Source organism: Pituophis catenifer, unplaced genomic scaffold (assembly GCF_029215685.1).
Source record: "Pituophis catenifer annectens isolate HBS135680 unplaced genomic scaffold, rPitCat1.0.hap2 SCAF_17, whole genome shotgun sequence".
NCBI lineage: Eukaryota > Metazoa > Chordata > Lepidosauria > Squamata > Colubridae > Pituophis > Pituophis catenifer.
Window position 1 is genome coordinate 579,854 of NW_027256897.1, and position 19,109 is coordinate 598,962.

General features: G+C 55.6%; 1 protein-coding gene across 1 annotated transcript in view; it reads left to right on the forward strand.

Annotated features, from left to right (window-relative positions):
• Positions 1 to 16,643: 16,643 nt before the first annotated feature.
• The window catches only part of DAB2IP (DAB2 interacting protein), a 59,750-nt gene continuing 57,284 nt past the window's right edge, over positions 16,644 to 19,109 (forward strand). The window contains exon 1 of the mRNA XM_070955482.1: positions 16,644 to 16,786. Within this exon, the coding sequence (XP_070811583.1) occupies positions 16,666 to 16,786 (121 nt within the window). The 5' untranslated portion in view covers positions 16,644 to 16,665. The remainder of the gene's footprint in view (positions 16,787 to 19,109) is intronic.

Sequence of the window (19,109 nt, forward strand, 5' to 3'; positions counted from 1 at the left end):
ACAGCCTCAAACTCCACCTTGAGGCTCAATCCTTTGCTTAGCCGCTTTAAACCAATGTACGTAAGCGTGTTGAGTGGGACAGAGACAAAGCTCGGAGAAGAGACGTCCCCCCCCACCTTCAACCTCAACAAAAGCGACCCCCCAAGAAGGCTCCATCGTGGCACATCAACGCATCGGCTAAAAGGAGGAAAACACACTTTCCCGCCACTTCATATCCATATCCGGATCTCTCTACATCAAATCACATTCTCTCAACCCCTCCACTTGACTTTCTCCAGCTAAATGCCTATTTTATCCAGAAGGATGTTAAAACTGCTCCCGGGCCCAGCTGAAGATTTTGGGCACGTCTGTTGAACCCCAGCCTCTAACGACATTCCCAGATGGTTGAGGCAGAGTCAAAATATCAGCCCCCGAGAGCAGGGGGGGTAGAGGGGGGGTGGCCCAAGAAGGGGTGAGCATGTGCATGGATACATATGTGTGCAAGAGAGAATGCGCTGGGCGGGGGTCACCTTTCACAAGCACTCAGTTGCCCCACAGAGCAAAGGGATGGGAACGGCCTGGTGACTTAAAAGCAGCTTGCCATATGTCCGTGCAGAGAAGAAAGAAGCAGGAGAAAGAGAGAGAGAGAGAGAGAGCTTCCTTGGCACACCAGGTCTCTGGTTTGGGATCCCAACCGGCAGGGGAAGAAAGAACGGGAGCAAACCTTGTCGGGCAGCATCTGGGGCAGCACCCTGGTCCTTTGGAAGAGCCGGCCCCACTTAATGGTCTTCGTCCCAAGCTGAACAGACGCCGGACACCGCTGGACCCAGGCCACATCTGGCTTTTTCTGCCCAGGAGCAGGAAAGGCTCTCTGGGCTGTGGGTGGGTGCTTCTCTCTCGCTCTCCCACCTGCCAGTCATTAGCCCCGGCTCAGCAGCACCTTCAGGCTGGCATCCTGAGGGTGATTTAAGAGGCTGGCATTCCCTCCGGTGGGAGGAGGAGGAGATGGAGGAGGTGGCTCAGATGTTCCTCTCCTGGCTGAGCAGGCAATTTGGCCCATGGGGAAGGATGGAGCTTGTGATATCTGTGAGACTCACAGCTCTGGTTGAAGGGAGGAGGAAACACCAAACTCCCTTGCAAGTTGCAATAAATAAAGAAATAAATGAAACCGGCACATCAGAAGGGCCTCTGCGTTTTCTCCTTGCGAGGGAAGCCCCTCGCTTTTAAGATCACAAAGACGCTTCGTTTTATGCAGGAAGCCTGACCTGAAGCAGCTGCAGGGGGACCAAGCCACAATCAAGCTATGAGTTTTTTTTCCCATGCTTGCCTAATGTTCCTCAATAAAACCACGGGTCAGTCCTGTGTTTTTATCCTGAGGAGGCAACGAACCTCCCTGGGTGAAAGCAGTATACCCCAAGCCCTCCGCTCTAGACACACCTGCGCAAGGGCTCATCTAGTGAGAACCCACCGTGGTAACAGGGACCAAATCATTCTTGAAACTTTGCCCATCTTCCTCCCAAACTCCAGGAGGAAAAACTATCCAGGCGCATCACATGAGGAATTGGGAAGTTGTTCCAGCCGTTATCTGTTCTTTACTTGATGGTGGTTTTAAAAGCAGGTGTCCACTTTTCCTCCCCTTCTGCTCTTCTGGCCTTCCACAAAGCGACCCAGGAGGGAAGAGCTGCGCCTGGGACTTCTCGGAGCTGCTTTGCAGGAAGCAGCCCTCAGTGCTTGGGGCTCTGCACCCCCAGGAGCAGCGGCCATGAGGCGTGGAGCTTCCATGTTCTGAAGCAGCCAAGCTGAGAGCGCCAGGCTCTGGGGAGGGCAAGGCCGCCAGCCAGGCCAAAGCCAACTTGGAGAGCTTTTGGGAGGCGTCTGATTGGCAGGTGGTTACTGGAGTGGCTCAGGCGGAGGATCTGAGGGACAAGAAGGGTCTTTGAGCCCCAGATAAGCAAGACGCTGCCCACTTGTAGGGCTGTTATCCAGGCCCCTGGAGTGGGCGGAGATGGGCTGCCCTGCCCTTCGGCCTACCCCAGTGCTCTTGGTTCCCGGCCCTCCATCTCCAGAGTTCAGCTCTCTGCCCTCTTCACTTCCCAGCCTGCTACCTGAGCACCAGGTGAGGCCAAGTGAAGCCCTCCCGCTTGACAGGAACCCATTGTCTCTGCTCCCGGCATTCTTGCCCGCCACCTTCTGAGTGTCTCCAGAGCCCAAAACAATTGCCAAAGGAAACCTGACAGGTAACCGACCTGGGTGTGTTCAGACTGTCCCGTTTGCATAGAAAGGTTTTGTTTTGGTAGCTGAGATTTGGGAGAGGCAGAAAAACTCACAAAACGACTCTGAAAGGTCAGGGTGGAGGTTGTTGTGGGCCCCCGTGCGTCATCGCGAGACCCTCCCCTCGGGGGATCAAAAGTGCTATTGTTGGGCGATGTGCTCAACCAACCGAAGTTGGGTGCAACGGCCAAACACATTACTTACAGACCGACTGTGAGTAAGTTCTTGCCTCTCCTTGCTTTCTTTTTTTTTCTCAAGAAAGTTTTTATTTTTGTTTCTCATAAACATATTTACATGTACAGTCATTTATCCACCATTTTTCATTCATCTTATCTTTTAACTTTCATTTTTAATTTTTACTTATTTGGGGCTGCTCTTTTGCCATTTACCCTTCTTTATTTTGCCACAACCTTTTTTCTTCTCCTCCTCCCCTTCTCTTCCTTCCTCTATCTCCTCCTCCTTTCTTTGTTCTTCCTCTCCTCTTTCCTACTTCCCCTTCTCTTCCCCCACTCCTCTCTTCTTCCCCCTTCTAAACTTCTCTCCTACTCCTCTTTCCCCTCCCTTTTCTTCCTCTCCTTTTCCCTTTCATCTCTCTCTCCCTCTCCTCTCTCCTCTCTTCTCCCTTCCTCTCTCTCTACTCCTTCCCCGATTTTCTATTTATCTCTATTCTCATTTCAATTTCTTATTTGATTAGTATTTATTTCTATTTCATCATTTGTGTACATTTTTATAATACTCACTTTTTCCCTTTTACCCCCTCTTTCTCCTTTTACCTTTTCTCTATTTATTTTAACTCCATACCCTTATTCGTATTTCCTTTCTATCCACTCGTAAAATTTATCCCATGTCCTGAAATACATCGACTCCTCTTTATCTTTTATCCTCAATGTTAATCTATTCATGTCTCTCTCCTTGGGTTCTGGGGAGGTTCTCATCTTGAGAAAAATCTCATCTCCAAAAAAACCCCAAGATTGTTGAACTCTCTGCTTGCTTGAACTGTTGTATTTCAGGGATTCTTCTTCCTCTTGTGCCGTGTCCGTCATCAGACGTTGGCAATCATGTTGGCCATCCTATTTTTATCAACAGCCGCACAAAAAAGTGCTGCTGAGTTTTGCCCAAACCGGTCCCTTAGATTTTGAAGCCACGATGTTCTTCTTCCGCCTGGACCTCCTTTGCCTTCCATCTTTCCTTGGAGGGTTAAGCGAAGGATGCCGTATTTTTCCGGCATCCCATGTCCCAAATATTCTAACTTTCACTTTTTAATGGTGAGGATTGGATGATTTCCCTTGGTTTTTCCCAGGCGGCTTATCACCTCCTCCTTTCTGATTTTGTCAACCTAGCTTATATGTAACAGTCGCCTGTAAATTCCACCTTTCCGGTCTCTTCGAGTGGCTAATGAAAGCCAAAATCCAGTGGGGCTTTGGGGGGGGGGGAAGAGAGGCGTGAGCCCAATTCCGCTTCGGCTGTGCCCCCTAGTGGTCGGTGGAAAAGTAGACTTCTCCCAACTTGGATTTCATTATTGTTTGTTCTGATAACTAACAAACAATAATGAACACCTGGTTTTAAGGTGGATGTTTCCAAAACGTTGCACTCAGGGAAAAGCAAGGGGGAGGAGGAGGAGGAGAGGGAGGAGACCCTTGGATTTGTCTGACTGGAAACCAAGTCTTAGATGCAGCATCCCTTTCAGTCTTTGGCGAGATGCTTGTCCATGCTGGCCCCCCAGCAGAGGGCGCTCAGACCCCTTTCATGGACAGATGCAAGCCAGCCAAAACTCACCTTGGAGAGAGAGAGCCTGCCAAACGGCAGCAGTCTACCTTTGGAAGGGTCAGCGCTTGGCTGGGGCCAACGCACCACTTCCTCAGGGACAGACTGGGTGGGACTTCCAAGATGGAAAATGCGGCCAGGTTTTTCTCCTGCTCTCCAGGCGTTAAAAGGTGGGCCATCACCTGAACGTAAGCGCAGGAGGATTCGGGTCCCTGCAGGGAGCTCAGGCTGGGCTGTTGGCTGCCCTCCGTTCTGCCCCCTCTGCTGCTGCCTCCCTTCCCTGGCTCCACCGCTTGCCTCTGGCCGGTGGGCCTGCCTTCCACGCTCCTCCTTGGTGAGTGCTGAACCTGACTCCATCTCTGAGGCCAGAGAAGCGTCTTTTCCTGCATCCTGAGACGGGCTGGCCGAGGGACAAAGGCCGGATTGTGCCAGATGACAGGCACAGCAGCCTTGGGCAGGCGGCGGAGGGAGGGGGGCCGTCGGGGGTTTGGCCAAATGCCAGCATGGGAAACCACCTCCTCCTCCCCCCTCGTCCCCCTCCTCCAAAGCCGCCTCTTCTGCTGCCCCACTGCCCCTTTATCCCACTGCTGAGGGGGGGGTGGGGGTGGGCAGTACTGCCAACATTAAGCATTGCCTTTTCCGCAACCCTCCAGCGAGCCAAACTCTTCCCACACAGCATTGCTAAGCAACCTGCGCACGGAGGGCTTTGCCTCCTGCAAGCGGAAGGCCTTGGGGGTGGGGGGGCTTCTCAGCCTTTCCCAGGATATGCCCCCCCCACTTCCACTTCAGAACCTTCCACTGCTCAGGGAGGCCGTGAGGGAGAAGGAAACATTGGCACCCCGCCCTGCCCTGGGCAACCCTCAATCGCAGCAGCAGCCCCCAGAGAGAGAAGGAGGAAGAGGAGGAGAAGGCAGAAAAAGAGGACCCCCATTCTCAAGGGAGGAGCTCTCAAGCCTTGGCAGAGAAGGGGGCCCTCGGGGAGACATCCGTGGGGCCAGAGGAGGTGCCCCAACCGGCTCTCATTTGACTTGAGAAGACTGAAGGGGGCGAGGCCAGGCCACGGCAGGCAAGGGGGGCCCTGTGCCAACAGGGCAGGGGGCGAGAGGTGGAGGGATGGAGGCTCCACGGAGGCCCGGGATTTGCTGAGGGGCCAGCTGGGAGGGTTTTAGCACCAGGCCAGTGGCTGAGGGCCTTCCCTGCCCTTCCCTGCTGCTCAGATGCATCTCTGCAGCCTCCCAGTTAATTTCCTTTCCTGCTTCTAACGGCTTCCTCTGCCCCCAGCAGGCCATCGCTGCCACGTGGAAGGGGCACGAGCGGCTCTCTTTATCCGCCAGAGCCAAAGACACAGCCAGTTTATCCCACTCAGGCCGCCTGGACGAAGCCGCTGCCTGGCTGACCTCCACTCTCTTTCTCTCTCCTGTATGGGTGGGCAGAAGCTCCCTCGTCCCGCCAGGCATCCGGAGCTGCTAGAAAACTGGGCACCAGCACTTGGGGGGCATCCATCCACCAAAGTAGACTGCTGTGAACTGGGAAGTTCTGCTCCAGCTCTCGGAATTCCGGAAGGGCTCCCCATCTTTCAAAGGAGGAGAGATGCCCAGACTGCCTTCCTCGGACGACAGCTTGCAGCTTCTCATGCTTGAAGGAAATGGTTGGCAACCCAGACACTGATCTGCAAAGCCTGGGCCGAGTCTTGCCCAGCAAACCCCTCCTCGTGCCAATCGTGGCTTGATGGGAAGCCAACTTGTGTGGGATTGGCCTCCCCAGGGAGGCCTTTGACAGAAGCTTGTTTAGCAGCTTTGTGGAATATCCGGTCAGTGAAGAAGAGAGAGAGAGAGACAAGCCGAGTCTCCATTTCCAGTTTTTGTTCCAAAACCCGCAAACTGGGCCACGTGGCTGCGAGGGCCCCCACTCTTTGCCCTCCCCTGAGTGGCCTCGCTCTGTGCGGCCCCCGCAGATCCTCCTGTGTCCCTCTGTAAAGCTGGACCCTCCACTGGGGCAGAGAGAGCCCAGAGGCCGGCCTCTTCCTCCGCCGCTCCCAAAGAGGTGGGATGGGGCTGGCTGTTCGGTCCCACAGCCATCCGGGTGCCAAGAGCAGGCGGCAACGTGCGCAGCTTCTAGCAAGGGCTGGGCAGCTCTGAAGCCCACGCTGCCAGCAGCAGCCGCCACCGCCACAGAGTAGCGACAACAAGGGAGCTTGCTAAAGGAGCCCAAGCCGGAGACGGAGCTGCAGGAAGGAGGCGCAGAGTGACTGAGGCTTCGCCGGCTGGGAGTGTGGGAAGCTCAGCTCCTTCCCGGCCTGCTGGTGGACAGATTTGCTGCGGGACATTGGTCGTTGCAGACCTTCTGAGGCGGAGGAGGGGGCTCTGGCATCCCGAAAGGCGAGAGGCAGCAGAGGTCTTCTCCCAGCCCCCGAGACTCTGGGGCTCTTCTTGGTCGAGGCCAAATCCTCCGTCGGCTTTTGTGTCGTGCAAGAAGGGGGTTTGGAGGTTGCCTTGGCCCACCCTCCTGCTTTGCCCTCCCCCTCTTCGGCCCTCCTGGCAGCTCTGCTCCTGGGCAGCCTTGCCACTTTCTTCCCATTCCTGGGAAGAGGGTAGGACTTGGGGCAGGGAGGGCCAGAGATGCCTCTCCGGCCTCAGGGCTGGACAAGGGCCAGCCAGACCCAAAGGTCACCTGTCAGACCAGGAGAGCTGCCCGGCTGTGCCATGCCAAGGAAGAGACGGGTTCCCTTACGGAGCTGGCCGGAGCTCGTAAATCTGGCGGCTGCGAGGATGAGCACCGGAGAGGAGTCTGCTTTGGACTGCTGAGGCTCCCTCCACCCTCCCCGGCTGGCAGCTGCCTTCCTAGAAGCCATGGAGCCGCACCACCCATCCGACCAAGAGGAGAGTTCTCGGGGTAAGGGGCTCCGACCTTAAGGGTCCCTCCTACCTGGATGGGATTTCCCCTTTGCGTTTTGGGGGTGGGGAACAAGCTGCTGAGCCCTCCAGCCTGGGCTTTGTTGGGGGCTGGCTTGGAAAGGGACAGGCCAAGCGCCTTTGACCTCAGGGTGCGTGGGGTTAGGGGCCTCGTCTGGGGCCAGTATCCTGGGGGCCAGGTTGAGTAACTCAGCCAAGGACTGATGCCTTTATGTCCAGCACTAAAAGAGGCGTTCACTTCTGTGGAGTTTGTTATGAGCAAGGATGTGGCCTTGAGAGGGCCCGATTGGGAGCTCTTCAGGAGGCAGAAAATATCTTTGTGCAATGCTGAGAACTTAGCGCAATCATAAGGTTATAAATGGAAGGGATGGTCTTTCAAAAGATGCTCCCCTTCAGATCTCCTTCCTTCCTTCCTTCCTCCCTCCCTCCCTCCCTCCCTCCCTCCCTTCCCTTGGAGGTCTGTACATTGGAGAATGCTGCGTATTTGATGGAAATGTATATAAAAATGGGTTTTCTTACATCTTTTGTAACAAATGCAAAAACGACGCAGACATTTTAAGCATATTATTTCAACGCACATGACGTGGACCAGCCACAGATTCTTCAATGCATCTTGTCTTTCGGTCCTTCCCAGCCGAGCCGGCGATGGCCCTGATGGCTGCGGATCCGGATTGCTGCTCAGGATCCCCTCGGGATCAGGAGCCTTCCCTTGCTGGTGGCTGGTGGGAACCACCCAGTTTCCTATGTATCTTTTGCACGCAGGGATTGCCTTTGGCTCACCCTGGTTTCCCCTCCATAATCCTTGTGGCCCTTGAATGAAGAACGCTTCATTTTCACAGGTGGATCTGTGGCACACGTTCATCTCGTAAGATAGGCTTTGGGGTAGAGATGAGCTTTGTGAGAGTGGCAGAGATGTGCCAGGATGGCCAATTGGGAGGGAGGGAGGGAGGGACCCTGCGTGGCGTTTGAGAATGGCACCCAGAGGGCCAAAAGGGAACCCTGCTGTACATTGCTAGGAGTGGACTTTGGCTGTGAAGGTTTGGTGAGCATGGATGAAAGGAAGGGAGAGGGAGCTCTCTGGTCAGCTGGGGGTGAGCCAGCAACAGCCTGGACTGACTTCATCCTCTCCTCCCAGGTAGACTGCCCTTGAACCGCAGGCTTCATTAGAGGAGGTGACTGATTGCCATGGAGAGGAGGAAAGTTTGGAGACCTTGGGAAGTTCAGCCTGTAGGAGGGAGGGAGGGAGGCTTCTTCCCTGAAGGCGGGACAAGAAATCTGGAGTTGAAATTGCAAGAGAGAACAAGGGAAGTCCTGGATTGGTAGCAGCTGACAGGATCGTCTTTCCGACCCACAGAGATTGGGGGAATTTGGGAAAAGGCCTGTATGATTTGCAAGCTGCCACCCTCCATAATGGGGGGGGAGAGGAGTTTCCTTTTGCCAGAAGGCTGGGCTGGAGGGGCTGCCATGTCCCGGATTCTTCCCCAGGGCTCCTGCCAAAGGGGAAGGGCTGGGGGGGGGGGCTGGTAAACGGTGGGCCGCTGGAAGGAAGGAAGCAAGACGAGCCCCATGGCTGCAGGGGGAAATGGCGTCGAGCTGGAGAGCGAAGGTGGGGGGAGATTGGCAAGGGAAGCTGGGTGTGGGAGGAAGGCAGGCAGGAGCCGTTGCCATCTCGGCTGAGAACCAAAAGGCTGGGGAGAAAATGCCTTTTGCAGACCCGGGTCTCATCTGTCCAGCTTTACGTGGTCTTCCAGCCTTCTATTTTAGGCAGATCCATCTGGGCCCAGAAACTTGCGGTGTCTGTGTGTGTGGTGGTGGTGGTGGGGGGGAGAGATGCTGAAGCTGACAAGCTGGATTTGCACGTCCCTCTTTAACTGGGGGGGCTGAATCCACCCATTTACTGGGTTGATGCAAGAGAGCAAACCATAAGCTGAATCTACATAGCAGAGCAAGCCATCCCAGGCCCCTAAGTGGGTGTGGGGGAATTTGGGGGACTCCTGTGAGTCAAGGTGCATTGAGGGGGCTCTTTTGCTCTGGAGGGTCATCCTGGGTCATGTGCCCAGCAGAATCCGGTGCCAAGAACACCGGCGGCCCCTCACTCTTTGCCCTCTGCTGCCAGCTGGCTCTCCTGTCCCATTTGACATTTGGCTGCATCCCCTGTGGTCTCCCCCCCAGGCCCCCTGTGAGCCCCCCCTCTCCTCCCTGACAGTCAAAAGCTTCTTGGAGAAAGTCCCTGGGGGTCCCTGGGGGCCGAAATGAGGCTGCCATTTCTTGGAGGCTTTTGTCTCCAAAGCCCTAACCCCGGTTCTGAATCTTGTAATTTCTCGGGGCACCTGAGGAGTCCTCGGCTTCCTCCTCCTCCCCTGCCCCCACTCGGCAGCCTGGCACAACTGTGGGCACCTTCCTTCCTTCCCTCCCTCCTCTCCCCAAACAGCTGTCCCCCTCCCCCTCCCAGTTGGTTTGATGGCAAGCACACAGCATGAGCCCTGAATGAAAACTCAGCTGCTGGCAACAAGCACAGGTTGTGTGAAAAGAAATTTGCAGCTGCTGAAGGGCCCATGGATACATGTGTGTGCGCACACACACATATACACGCATGCACATCTTAGCGCATGCAAACACGCTGCTCTTAAAGAAGATTCTGCAGCATTGAGGCCCCCCTCAATTTCTCTTTTAAAAGAGCCAGCAGAAGGTGTGGGAGACCCCCGCATACACACGTTGCACACCTTTCCTTCCGCCTCTCCTCTCTCTCTGCCTTTCCTTTTTTTCCTTCCAGTTCTTCTCTCCCCAACAAGAAAAGGCTGGGAAAAGAGTCTGGAGGGCCCTTAGTCCTCCTTCCTTCAGATTTTGTCCCGTTTAAAAACATCTAAAGTTTGGTGGTTACTGTAAGCGATATTCAGGCTTTGATTTTTCTGGAGGGAGGGAGGGAGGGAGGGGAAGGAAGGAAGGAAGGAAGGAAGGAAGGAAGGAAGGAAGGAAGGAAGGAAGGGGGCCCCCGGAGGGTCCCTGCTCATTGGTCCCAGTGGCAGGGGTCTGGCTGGGGGCCCCCTTGGTTCTCTGCCCCCCTAACCTCATCTGCCTCGGCTGCAGCCGGCTTTCCCTTCGCAGCTCCCTTGGGGTTATCTGATCCACGAGGAATGCGCCTCCCTCCCCTTCCAGTCCATCTCCTCTGCGGATGAATTCTTCACCCTCTTCTGAGTCTTGAGCGGTGACCTTCCAGGCTAATCCAAGGAGGACGAACTAAAGAGCTGCCAGGGGGTCTGGCTGGACCCAAGCCCCCAATGTGGGCGTGCAGAGGTGACCCTGACCAGCCTGTTAGCTTTTCAACAGAATGAAAAGAAGCTCTAATGGTACAGGGCCTCTTGCTCGGGCTGGGCTAGAAGACCTCCAAGTTCCCTTCCGACCCTATTTTCCTATCTTCTAAGTTCATCCCTTTTTTTTCTTGGTCTTTCCAACCCCCCCCCCCCCGCCCCGCAGACCCCTCTTTACAGTGAAGGAAGGGCTCCCACTTCCAGGTGGCTTTAGGGCAGCCAGCGACCAGCACAGGCCGAGAATAAATAAATGCCCCGAACTTGGCAAAGCCCCCAGACAATGCCTGGTAGATGAAGGAGGCTTAAACCGGCTCACCAAAAGCCAAATCAAATGAGCCTTGATATCAAGAGCAGTCTACCTCTGAGTATCCGATGGCCGCAATCTGGAACCGCTTGGGACAAGTATTTGGATCCCCTCCGATGCATCTTTTTCTGTAGACCTTTGACGCAAAACGCAGCAAGACCCAAGGACCACGCTGGGTAGCCAGACAGGACTAGGGGGCTTAGAGGTAGAGGGAGAGGAAAAGAGGTCTCCGGCAGGCCCCTCTGAAGAGTAAGGGGGCTCCACTTTCCAGCCCTTCCCCTCTAGATTTCTCTCTTTCCCAGTTGGTCACTATCTCTTACCTTGTTGTAAATTCCCTTGAAGTCCTGGCTAGATCTGCATAGGATCAGCACTGATCCCAAGGATTCACGGAGATAAAACTATTATCTGCAGATGGCATGTCTCCAAACCGCATGGCTAATTCTGCACCCTTTCTCCATTTCGGCAGGTAGCCCTAGTTACTGCCTTCTGCAGAATCAAACCTGCACCTCCCAGGTGAAATTCAGTGAACGGGGCAAACCCCGTTGCCATTAAGACGGGGGTGTCTTCCGTTGGCACCGGCCTCTGGGGTGCAAGTCATTCGATGGTTCTGTCACTCCATTCAAAATTACATCAGATCTGTGCCTGGCATGCCTAATTAAAGTCGGGGGTGGGAGGGAAGCTTTGACTTTGAAACCGCTTTAAAAACAAAACAGACCTCAGTTTCATATTTTTAGTTCTGCTCTCTATTGGGAACACTTAATGCATCTGCAAATAATAATAGCACTCTTTCTTTTTCTTTCTTTCTTTCTCTCTCTCTTTCTTTCTCTCTTCCCTTTCCTCTCTTTCTCTCTCTCTCTCCCTCTTTTTCTTTCTCTCTCTCTCTCACTCTTTCTTTCTCCCTCTTCCCCTTTCTTTCTTTCTCTCTCTCTCCCCCTTTCTTTCGTTCTTTCTTTCTTGGAATAATATTTCAGATATTGGCTGCATCCTGAAAACATGTCTCTCTCTGCCGCTGTTAAGACAAAGAAATCTGTGAATGAACAAATGGGGGAGCGGGGGTGGGGGGAAGAGTTGGCAGGTTGCCATTTCAAGATATTCCCATTTCTTCTGCCGCATAATTAATGCCATGTTTTATTAGCAATGAAAGCTGGGCTTGTTTTGCACAAATGCTCAAGCGGTAAAGTGTGACTCTGCAGACAGTGAAAAAAAACCCCGCGTGTAACATTACTTTTGCGATTTATCGCCTGCCAGAGTTGCTTATTCACTGTGTAAAACAAGTTTATTGGTGTTTGGCCAATGGCGGCCTGAAAGCCTTGGGGGCAAACGCAGACCCTCCCTCAGGCGGCTTGCCGATAAACCTGCTGGGACAAATCTAATGCCCACCCACCAACATTTCTCTCCCCCCACCGCCCAAGAGCAGGCACCTTTCCGCCTCCAATTCTACTCCGCTTCCAAACTTTCCTTGAGTTCCTGCTTTCTTTGTGGAACCTCCACATTCAGAGGCAGTCTACCTCTGGAAACGTGCCTGTAGGTTCTAGAATTCCTTAAACCCCTTTAAGATTGGACTCTGTATCCACCTAAGAGTCCTATGGTGCCTCTTTCTCTGCCCAATGTTAGGGTCCTTGCTAACATTGCTTTGACTTTGGGGAGCTTGAGGAGAAGCCCTCTGAAATGGGGAGGGTCGCATCTGGATGACCCTCCGACAGGCTCCCCTTTGGAGGCCAAGAGGCACCTGCTAACTGCTGAGCGTGACCTTGTTAGACATGACAGAGCCATTCTTTCCGTCTTTGCCTGAATTTTAATTCCCTTAATTAATTGCCTGAAGTTCATGCTGTTTATTAAACCCTTGGAAATTCACGAGAGCAATTCCAGCATGGAGAGCAATCAGGCAAAATGGGGAGTGGGCACCAGGGCGATCCATTCATCCACAGAGGGTGCTGCTCTGGACCCCATCTCCAAACCCCCTGGAGGGGAGGGGAGTGGGCTAGAATGGAATGGAATGGAATGGAATAGAATAGAAATTTTTTATTGGCCAAGTGTGATTGGACACAGAAGGAATTTGTCTTTGGTGCATATGCTCTCGGTGTACATAAAAGCAAAGATGCATTCGTTAAGAATCATAAGGTACAACATTTGATGTCATAGGGTACAAATAAGCAATCAGGAAACAATATCAATATAAATCGTAAGGATACCAGCAACAAGATTACAGTCATACAGTCATAAGTGGGAGGAGATGGGTGATAGGAACGATGAGAAGATTAATAGTAGTGCAGACTTAGTGAATAGTTTGACAGTGTTGAGGGGATTATTTGTTGAGCAGAGTGATGGCGTTCGGGAAAAAACTGTCCTTGTGTCTCGTCGTTCTGGTGTGCAGTGCTCTATAGCCTCGTTTTGAGGGTAGGAGTTGAAGTTGGAGTCAGAATGGCATTGTCTGCTGGCCGGGAGCCAGAAGCTTCCCCCTCCCCGTCCAGCTGTCTTCAATGCCCCCCTCCAATAATCTCCGAGCCCCTCACCGGTCCCCCTCGCTGTCCTTGGGGGCTGCAAGTGAGGCACATGCCAGGGGGCAGTTGGAGCAGGGGGCAGCAACCCTGAGGCAGGGCACTGGGATGTCAGGTGGGCCGGGACCCAGCCGGATGGGACGGTGCCAGGCGCAGGTATCCGATGGCTCCCTTCAGTTGGCTGAGGTCCCAGAGCAGAGGGGCCCACTCCAGCATCAGCGGCACAGCTGCCTCAGTCCTCCTGCCCCTCTCCTGCCAAGAGTGCAGAGGCCTCCTGGTGCCAGGGGGGGAGGGGCTGCCTGAGGCCCTGCCCCCCCCCGGATGATTGAGGGTCTGCACAGAGGGGCAGGCAGGCAGGCAGTTCAGCCTGGGATCCTCGCAAGGCTTTTGCAGCTCTCCAAACAAGAACACAAACACACACATGTGCCAACGAACAAGCCATGGGCTGGATGCTTTCCTCCAGAGTTATTGGGGGGGGGGGAGTCGGAGGAGTGGGGGTTCCATGAGCAGCCTTGAGAGTCCCGGCTGCTCCTCCTTTGCATTCTGCTTTTCCCTCTCTCTCTCTCTCTCTCTCTCTCTCTCTCTCTCTCTCTCTCTCTCTCTCTCTCTCTCTGCCCTGTCCTGCTTCACAAACAGGATTGTGGTTTCCTGGTGTGCATCCAGTTTGTGTTGTGCAGTTGTTCCTCCAGAGGGCAGAAGAGGCAGCCGCCGGCTGGGTGTCCGGTGGAGGAGGTGGGAGAATTTTTTCCTGGCACGGGGTCTCATTCCGAGGGAGAAGTGACACGGGAAAAATTGCATTCACCCCATCCTTCTCCATTGGCGTGTTGACTTTGGACATGGCCAGGTTTTTGCGGCCATGCCACAGCTGATCTCCTCTTGCTGACCAGCTGCCTCTGAACCAGGGGAGCCATCGCGAGGCCCGGGCCCTCAGTGAGGAGCATGCTGAAGCATGCAGCTGCAGATCTCCCGGGCACAAATGCAGCCGCCAACGAAGGGGGTGCCTTCAGCAGGTAACAACCCCACAGCTTGGGAGTGGGAGCCCAGCTGCTCTCTGAGCTCCAGAGCTCAAAGCAAGCCAGCAAGGGTGCAAAAAGAGTGAGCTGCTGGGGGGGGGGGGAGACGGAAGACTTACGGCCCCCAAGGAACCCATTTGTAGAGGGGACCGAAATTCTGTGCAAAGTATTATTTAAAGGGCTTCTTTTACAAATCTGGAAAAAGGGGTGGGGGCTTCCCTCAGTAAAGAGGGACATCTGCTTTCACTCAGGGAGGTAAAAAGGAGAGTTGTGCCCCAGTCCAGATGGGAAACAGAGGATCCAGGTCCCCCCCCCCACTCCTCCTCCTCCTCCTCCTCCTCCTCCTCCTCCTCCTCCTCCTCCTCCGTCTGGGCCAGTCCGCCATAACAAACCTTCTTAAAGTGTTTCCTTTCATACTAGCAGCAACCGGCCTCTGCCAGGAGACTAATTGCTCACAGATGAGATTTTTTTTTTCTTTTATGGGATGCCAGATCAAAATGGGGGTGGGTGGGGGGCAGTGGGGGCAGGTCTGTTGTGCGGTCTTTGGGTGGGGGGAAGAAATGTTCACGCTGGATATTTGTACCAGATGCTGCTGTTTCCAGCGTTCAGAGCGGGGCTGTGCATCCTTGAGAGAACATGTTTGGGGGGGGGGTAAGATGAGGATGAAATGGGGGAGGGGGCTGGGGGGCCCAGGCAGTTACAGAGAGCCAGTTTTGGGGAGGGGGCTGGCAGGAAGGAAGGCAAAGAGCTTCGGAAGCCCTTCAGCATGTTGGTCGTCTTGGCTCTTCCCTCTTGGACAGAGAGGGCATCCCGATCGAGTTTCACCCCTGTGGGGTGCTGTGGGGTGCCTGGCATTCACAGCCACAGACTCCGGATTGAGCCTCCTCAACTGCCCACAGTGGGGCAGAGCGGGTAGGACCAAAAGTCTGCCTGGCCGGGTCCTCTTCAGCCTTGCAGAGGCCCCTCAAGGAGGCTGGCAGGAAAAGGTTTTGGGGTCTGGAGAGGATGCGGCCTCTGCATCCCTCCCTGTCTGGATCCAATTCTCATTTTTCCAAGCTCGGGGCAGCTTCTGCTGCTTGCTTCCCCCTCCCTCTGCCGATTTCCACCCCCTGAAATCCCCCCTTAATGTCGCGCACTGCTTCCAAGGGATGCCAGAGCAGATTCAGAAGGTTGAAAAGTAGCAGTCTTACTTTTTAAAACTGGGGGCTGCTGTTCCAAGAGGCCGAGGGATGCAGGTGTTGGGGTGAGAGCAGCTTTTCAAAGTTGCCTTTCTGGGGAGCTTTAGAGGCAACAAGCTTTTTTTTTTCCTTCTGCCCCATGAAGGTTTTTACAGCAGCTGCGTTAAAAGGGCTCCCCCAAACCTGAACCCGGCTTTGAGAGGGAAGCTGGGAAGGATTCGAGCCCTATAAGACTTGGGGGGGGACGACCCTTGCCCAGTCATCATCCTGGGGTTGGGCTGGAGTGTAGAGCTGCCCCCCCCCAAGAGACCACACTCCCTGTGCCATGGAAGGCCTGGGGATGGGGTGGGGAAAGAACTATTATGGGCTGCTGCCTTAGGAGGAAGGGTTCTTCACATCAGCCACTGCTGCAATTTAGGAGGCTGAAGTTTCTTGAAGGAACTTTCCCTCCCCCTCCCCCCCCAAGACCCTTTCTAACTCGGGTGCCAGCAGCTGGGGCTCCCTGGCCAGGCCCTCCTTGGGCAGCTGCTTCCGCCCAGCTCAGCCTCCTCTCCGGCTGCCAGCCAGGATGGACGGCTTGACCTGGACACAGCCATGCGCCAACCGGCTCCCCAGCCTCAAGAAAGTTTCTTGGGATTCTTTCAGCGCAGCTCAAAACCTGGCATGGACTCCTCAGAGAGGGCGGCCGGGCGAGGCCAGTGCCCAAGCAGTAGCAGCTGGGTTTCCTCCTGCCTCTCGAGGGGCACCTCTCTCAGTGCTGCCGCCGATGCTGTGAACCTCCGTGTTGCGAAGCAGCCTACCTTAAAGCAGCTTCTGCTCTTCCCTTAGGAAAAATGAAAACAGGGTGCTGTCATTGTGCCCCTCCTGTGGGCTTCTCCAGGCACCTAGCTTGGCCATCAGCGGGCTTCACCGCCCAGCTTGGTCCAGCAAAGGTCTTGCGGTGTCGGCCTCTTGGTCATCCCCTGCATGCCACATTTGGGGGGGGGGAAGTGACCTAAGGAATAAAAGGGACCGGCTGGCCTCAGAGGCGGCACCTCTTTCCTGGCAAAGGCTGGCAGGAAGCTGGAGAGGTGCCCACAGGTTGCAGCTGCCGGGGCATCCCAGGTGGCCCTGTTGGGGGGATGCTGATGGCCGTAGGAGGCAGGGCAGCTTGCTAGCAGGCCAGGGCCAAGCAGGCGGGGGAGGGTCCCCCTGGGAGGGTTGCGGGGGGGGGGGGGAGGCTGCCTCCCCAGCGCCCTTCTGCCGCGGCCAGAATCCAGCCCGGGCCTTCTTTCCTCCCGCCCGCTCGCCCGCCCTTCTTCCCCGCCGCCCGCCCGCCTGCCTTTCCCAGTCCCTGCAAAGCTTCCCGGGGGGCGGGAGGGCTGCGGGCGGCGCTTGGGGGCCTGGCGGTCGGGGCTGCCTTCGCCTCCTCCTGAGCCCCGCGGCGCCCAGAGCGGAGATGTCGATGAACGGCCGGAAAAGTGGCGGAAGACCCTCGTACTACTACCGGCTGCTCCGGAGGTCGCGGCTGCAGAGGCAGCGGAGCCGTTCGCGGAGTCGCAGCCGGCCCTTCCACCGGGGTAAGCCGGGCCGGGGCGGCGGCGAAGTTGGAGGAGCCGCTGGGAACTTTCCCGGCGAGAACGGCGGGATGGCGAAGCGCGGCTGGCGGGAAGCCCGGGAGGTCTTGTAGGGCTGGAAGCGCGGAGGAGGCTGCTCGGGGCGTCGGCGGCAGGCAGGTGCGGGAGGCCGGGGGGCCCCTGGCCAGGCGCTCCGGCGGGCGGCGTCCTCGCGCAGAGGGCAGAGCCCGGATGGCCGGAGCCCTTCAGCCCGGGGCTGGAGCGGAGGCGGCCTTGGCGGACCCCGCTTGCCGAGGAAGGGCGCTCCCCGACTTGAGGCGGCGGCGTTTGAGGAGGGGGCGAGGGGCGCTGAGGGGCCCCGGAGGAAGTGGGATCACCGGGGGTGGCGAGAGAGACCGGGCAGGGAGGGAGGATTCCGGCTTGGGGGCAAAGGTGGCGTTTTCTGCACCTGCCTGGATCCCAGAGCAGCAGGAGAGACCGGCTTTCATTCCGTGTTTGGCCCTGGGGGCTTTGTAGCTGGTGAGGGGCCCTTGAGGGCCCTGAAGAGGCTTTTCTAAGTCAGCCGGTGGTGGTGGCCTCCCATCTTCTCTTCTCTTCTCTTCTCTTCTCTTCTCTTCTCTCCTCTCCTCTCCTCTCCTCTCCTCTCCTCTCCTCTTCTCCCTTTCCCCCTACCCCATCCTTCTTTCCTTCCTTGCTTGCTTGCTTGCTCTTCCCCTCCACCCTCCACCCATTCGACTCCAGGCGGCCGCTGACCCAGATGCAGCGTTAAAAATAAGCTGAGCTGCGGCTCCTTCCCTTCCAGGACCCCAAGTGCCCTTTCCAGTCAAGTGCCCCCGTGAAGGGAAAGGAGGCTTTTCGTTTTCTTTCTCTTCCAGCTTGGCCCCGTTTCTCTCCTGACTTTCGTGGCCTTTTCCTGGGATCGAGCTGCCACGTTGTTTAGCCAGGGCTGCCACACACTTTGTGGGCCTTCCACAAAGCCACTGAGCCACCCCTGAACTGCAGCGGAGATGCCGCTCTGGGTCGCCCAAATCTGGAGAGGCTGGGCCGATGACCTTTGGCCTCCAGAGCAGGGCTGGAGTATTTAGGCTGTCCCTGGTCAGTGTTGAAGTCCGTCTGCAACTGTCCAAGATCTCTCGAAAGGGGCCCTTGGAGAAGGCCTTCACTTTGGCAGTTTGGGGAATTGGCCTCTTACGGGAACCGAACTAGACGGGCTAATTTAAGTTTCGCTGTCTCCTTCAAACCCAGAAAGGGAGTTAATTCCAAAGCCGGTTTGTTTCTTCTCTAGTCGCAAGGGCCCCGCAGTGCTTTCCAAATGCCGCCAGCAGGAGGAGGAGGAGAAGAAGAGAATAAAACAGCTTTTCCTCCTGGATAAATATTTGGCAGGATGTGCTTTTTGGCTCTCTGGTGTGTTTGTTTCTGGAGTTGCTGCTTCTGCTGCTGCTGCTGTTCTTTGGGAGTTTCTGGCTTTGCAGATAAGGAAGGCTGTTCTGTCTGGACAGGCCGGTCAGAAAAGGCAGGGCATTGCTTTGGGCGGCTGGTGTTCGGGAGAGCCGGCGCAGGCCCAGGGGAGGCAGGCTCCTCTGAACGGCCAGGGGCTCCCGTGGATTCTGGGGTGAGGGGTGGGCGGAGAGGGGGCTCCGAGGAGACCAAACACTTGTATTTCTACCCTTCTGGGACAGTGCAGGAAAGAGGCCCATTTTATGTGCTCCCTGCAGCTCCTCCAGCTGGGCCTCGCCAGAAAAAAAAAAAGGGGACGATGGGGACCACTGAGGGCATCTGGACTGACCCGCTGTATTTAAGTAATGCTATAGCAGAAATGGAGCTATGGAGATTTGGCTGCAGTAAGAATGGAAGAGGGGGGCAGGACAGTTTATGGCTTTTAATGCAGGACCCTCCTCCCCCGTGGCCAGGCCTCAGAAAACTCCAGTCGGATTAAATGTTTGGAGTATCTTGATATACTCTGTGTTTTTGGGTTTTTTTTTTTTTAGAGGTATTCTGGATGTTCTGCTCTCTTTGGGAGCCAAAAGAAGAGGCTGGGCTAACTAACAGTGGGCAGAGCAGATGTCCTCACTTGTAAGGCCCTTCCAGCCCCCTCACTTTTGTCCTGAAGCAGGGAGTCCCACAGACTGCCTCCTCACCATCACTTGCATCGGGATGCTTCCTGGGCCTTTGGGTTGCCACAGCAACCAGTAGCATTCATCTCTGATGATTAAACAGTATCCATGGCAACTGAGTGAAGAGTTTGGGACTTCACCCGGTTTCTTTCTCCTTCCCCTTTGCCATCAAAGCAGAGCAGGGTTGCGCCCAGCGATCGTAGGCAGCCTGT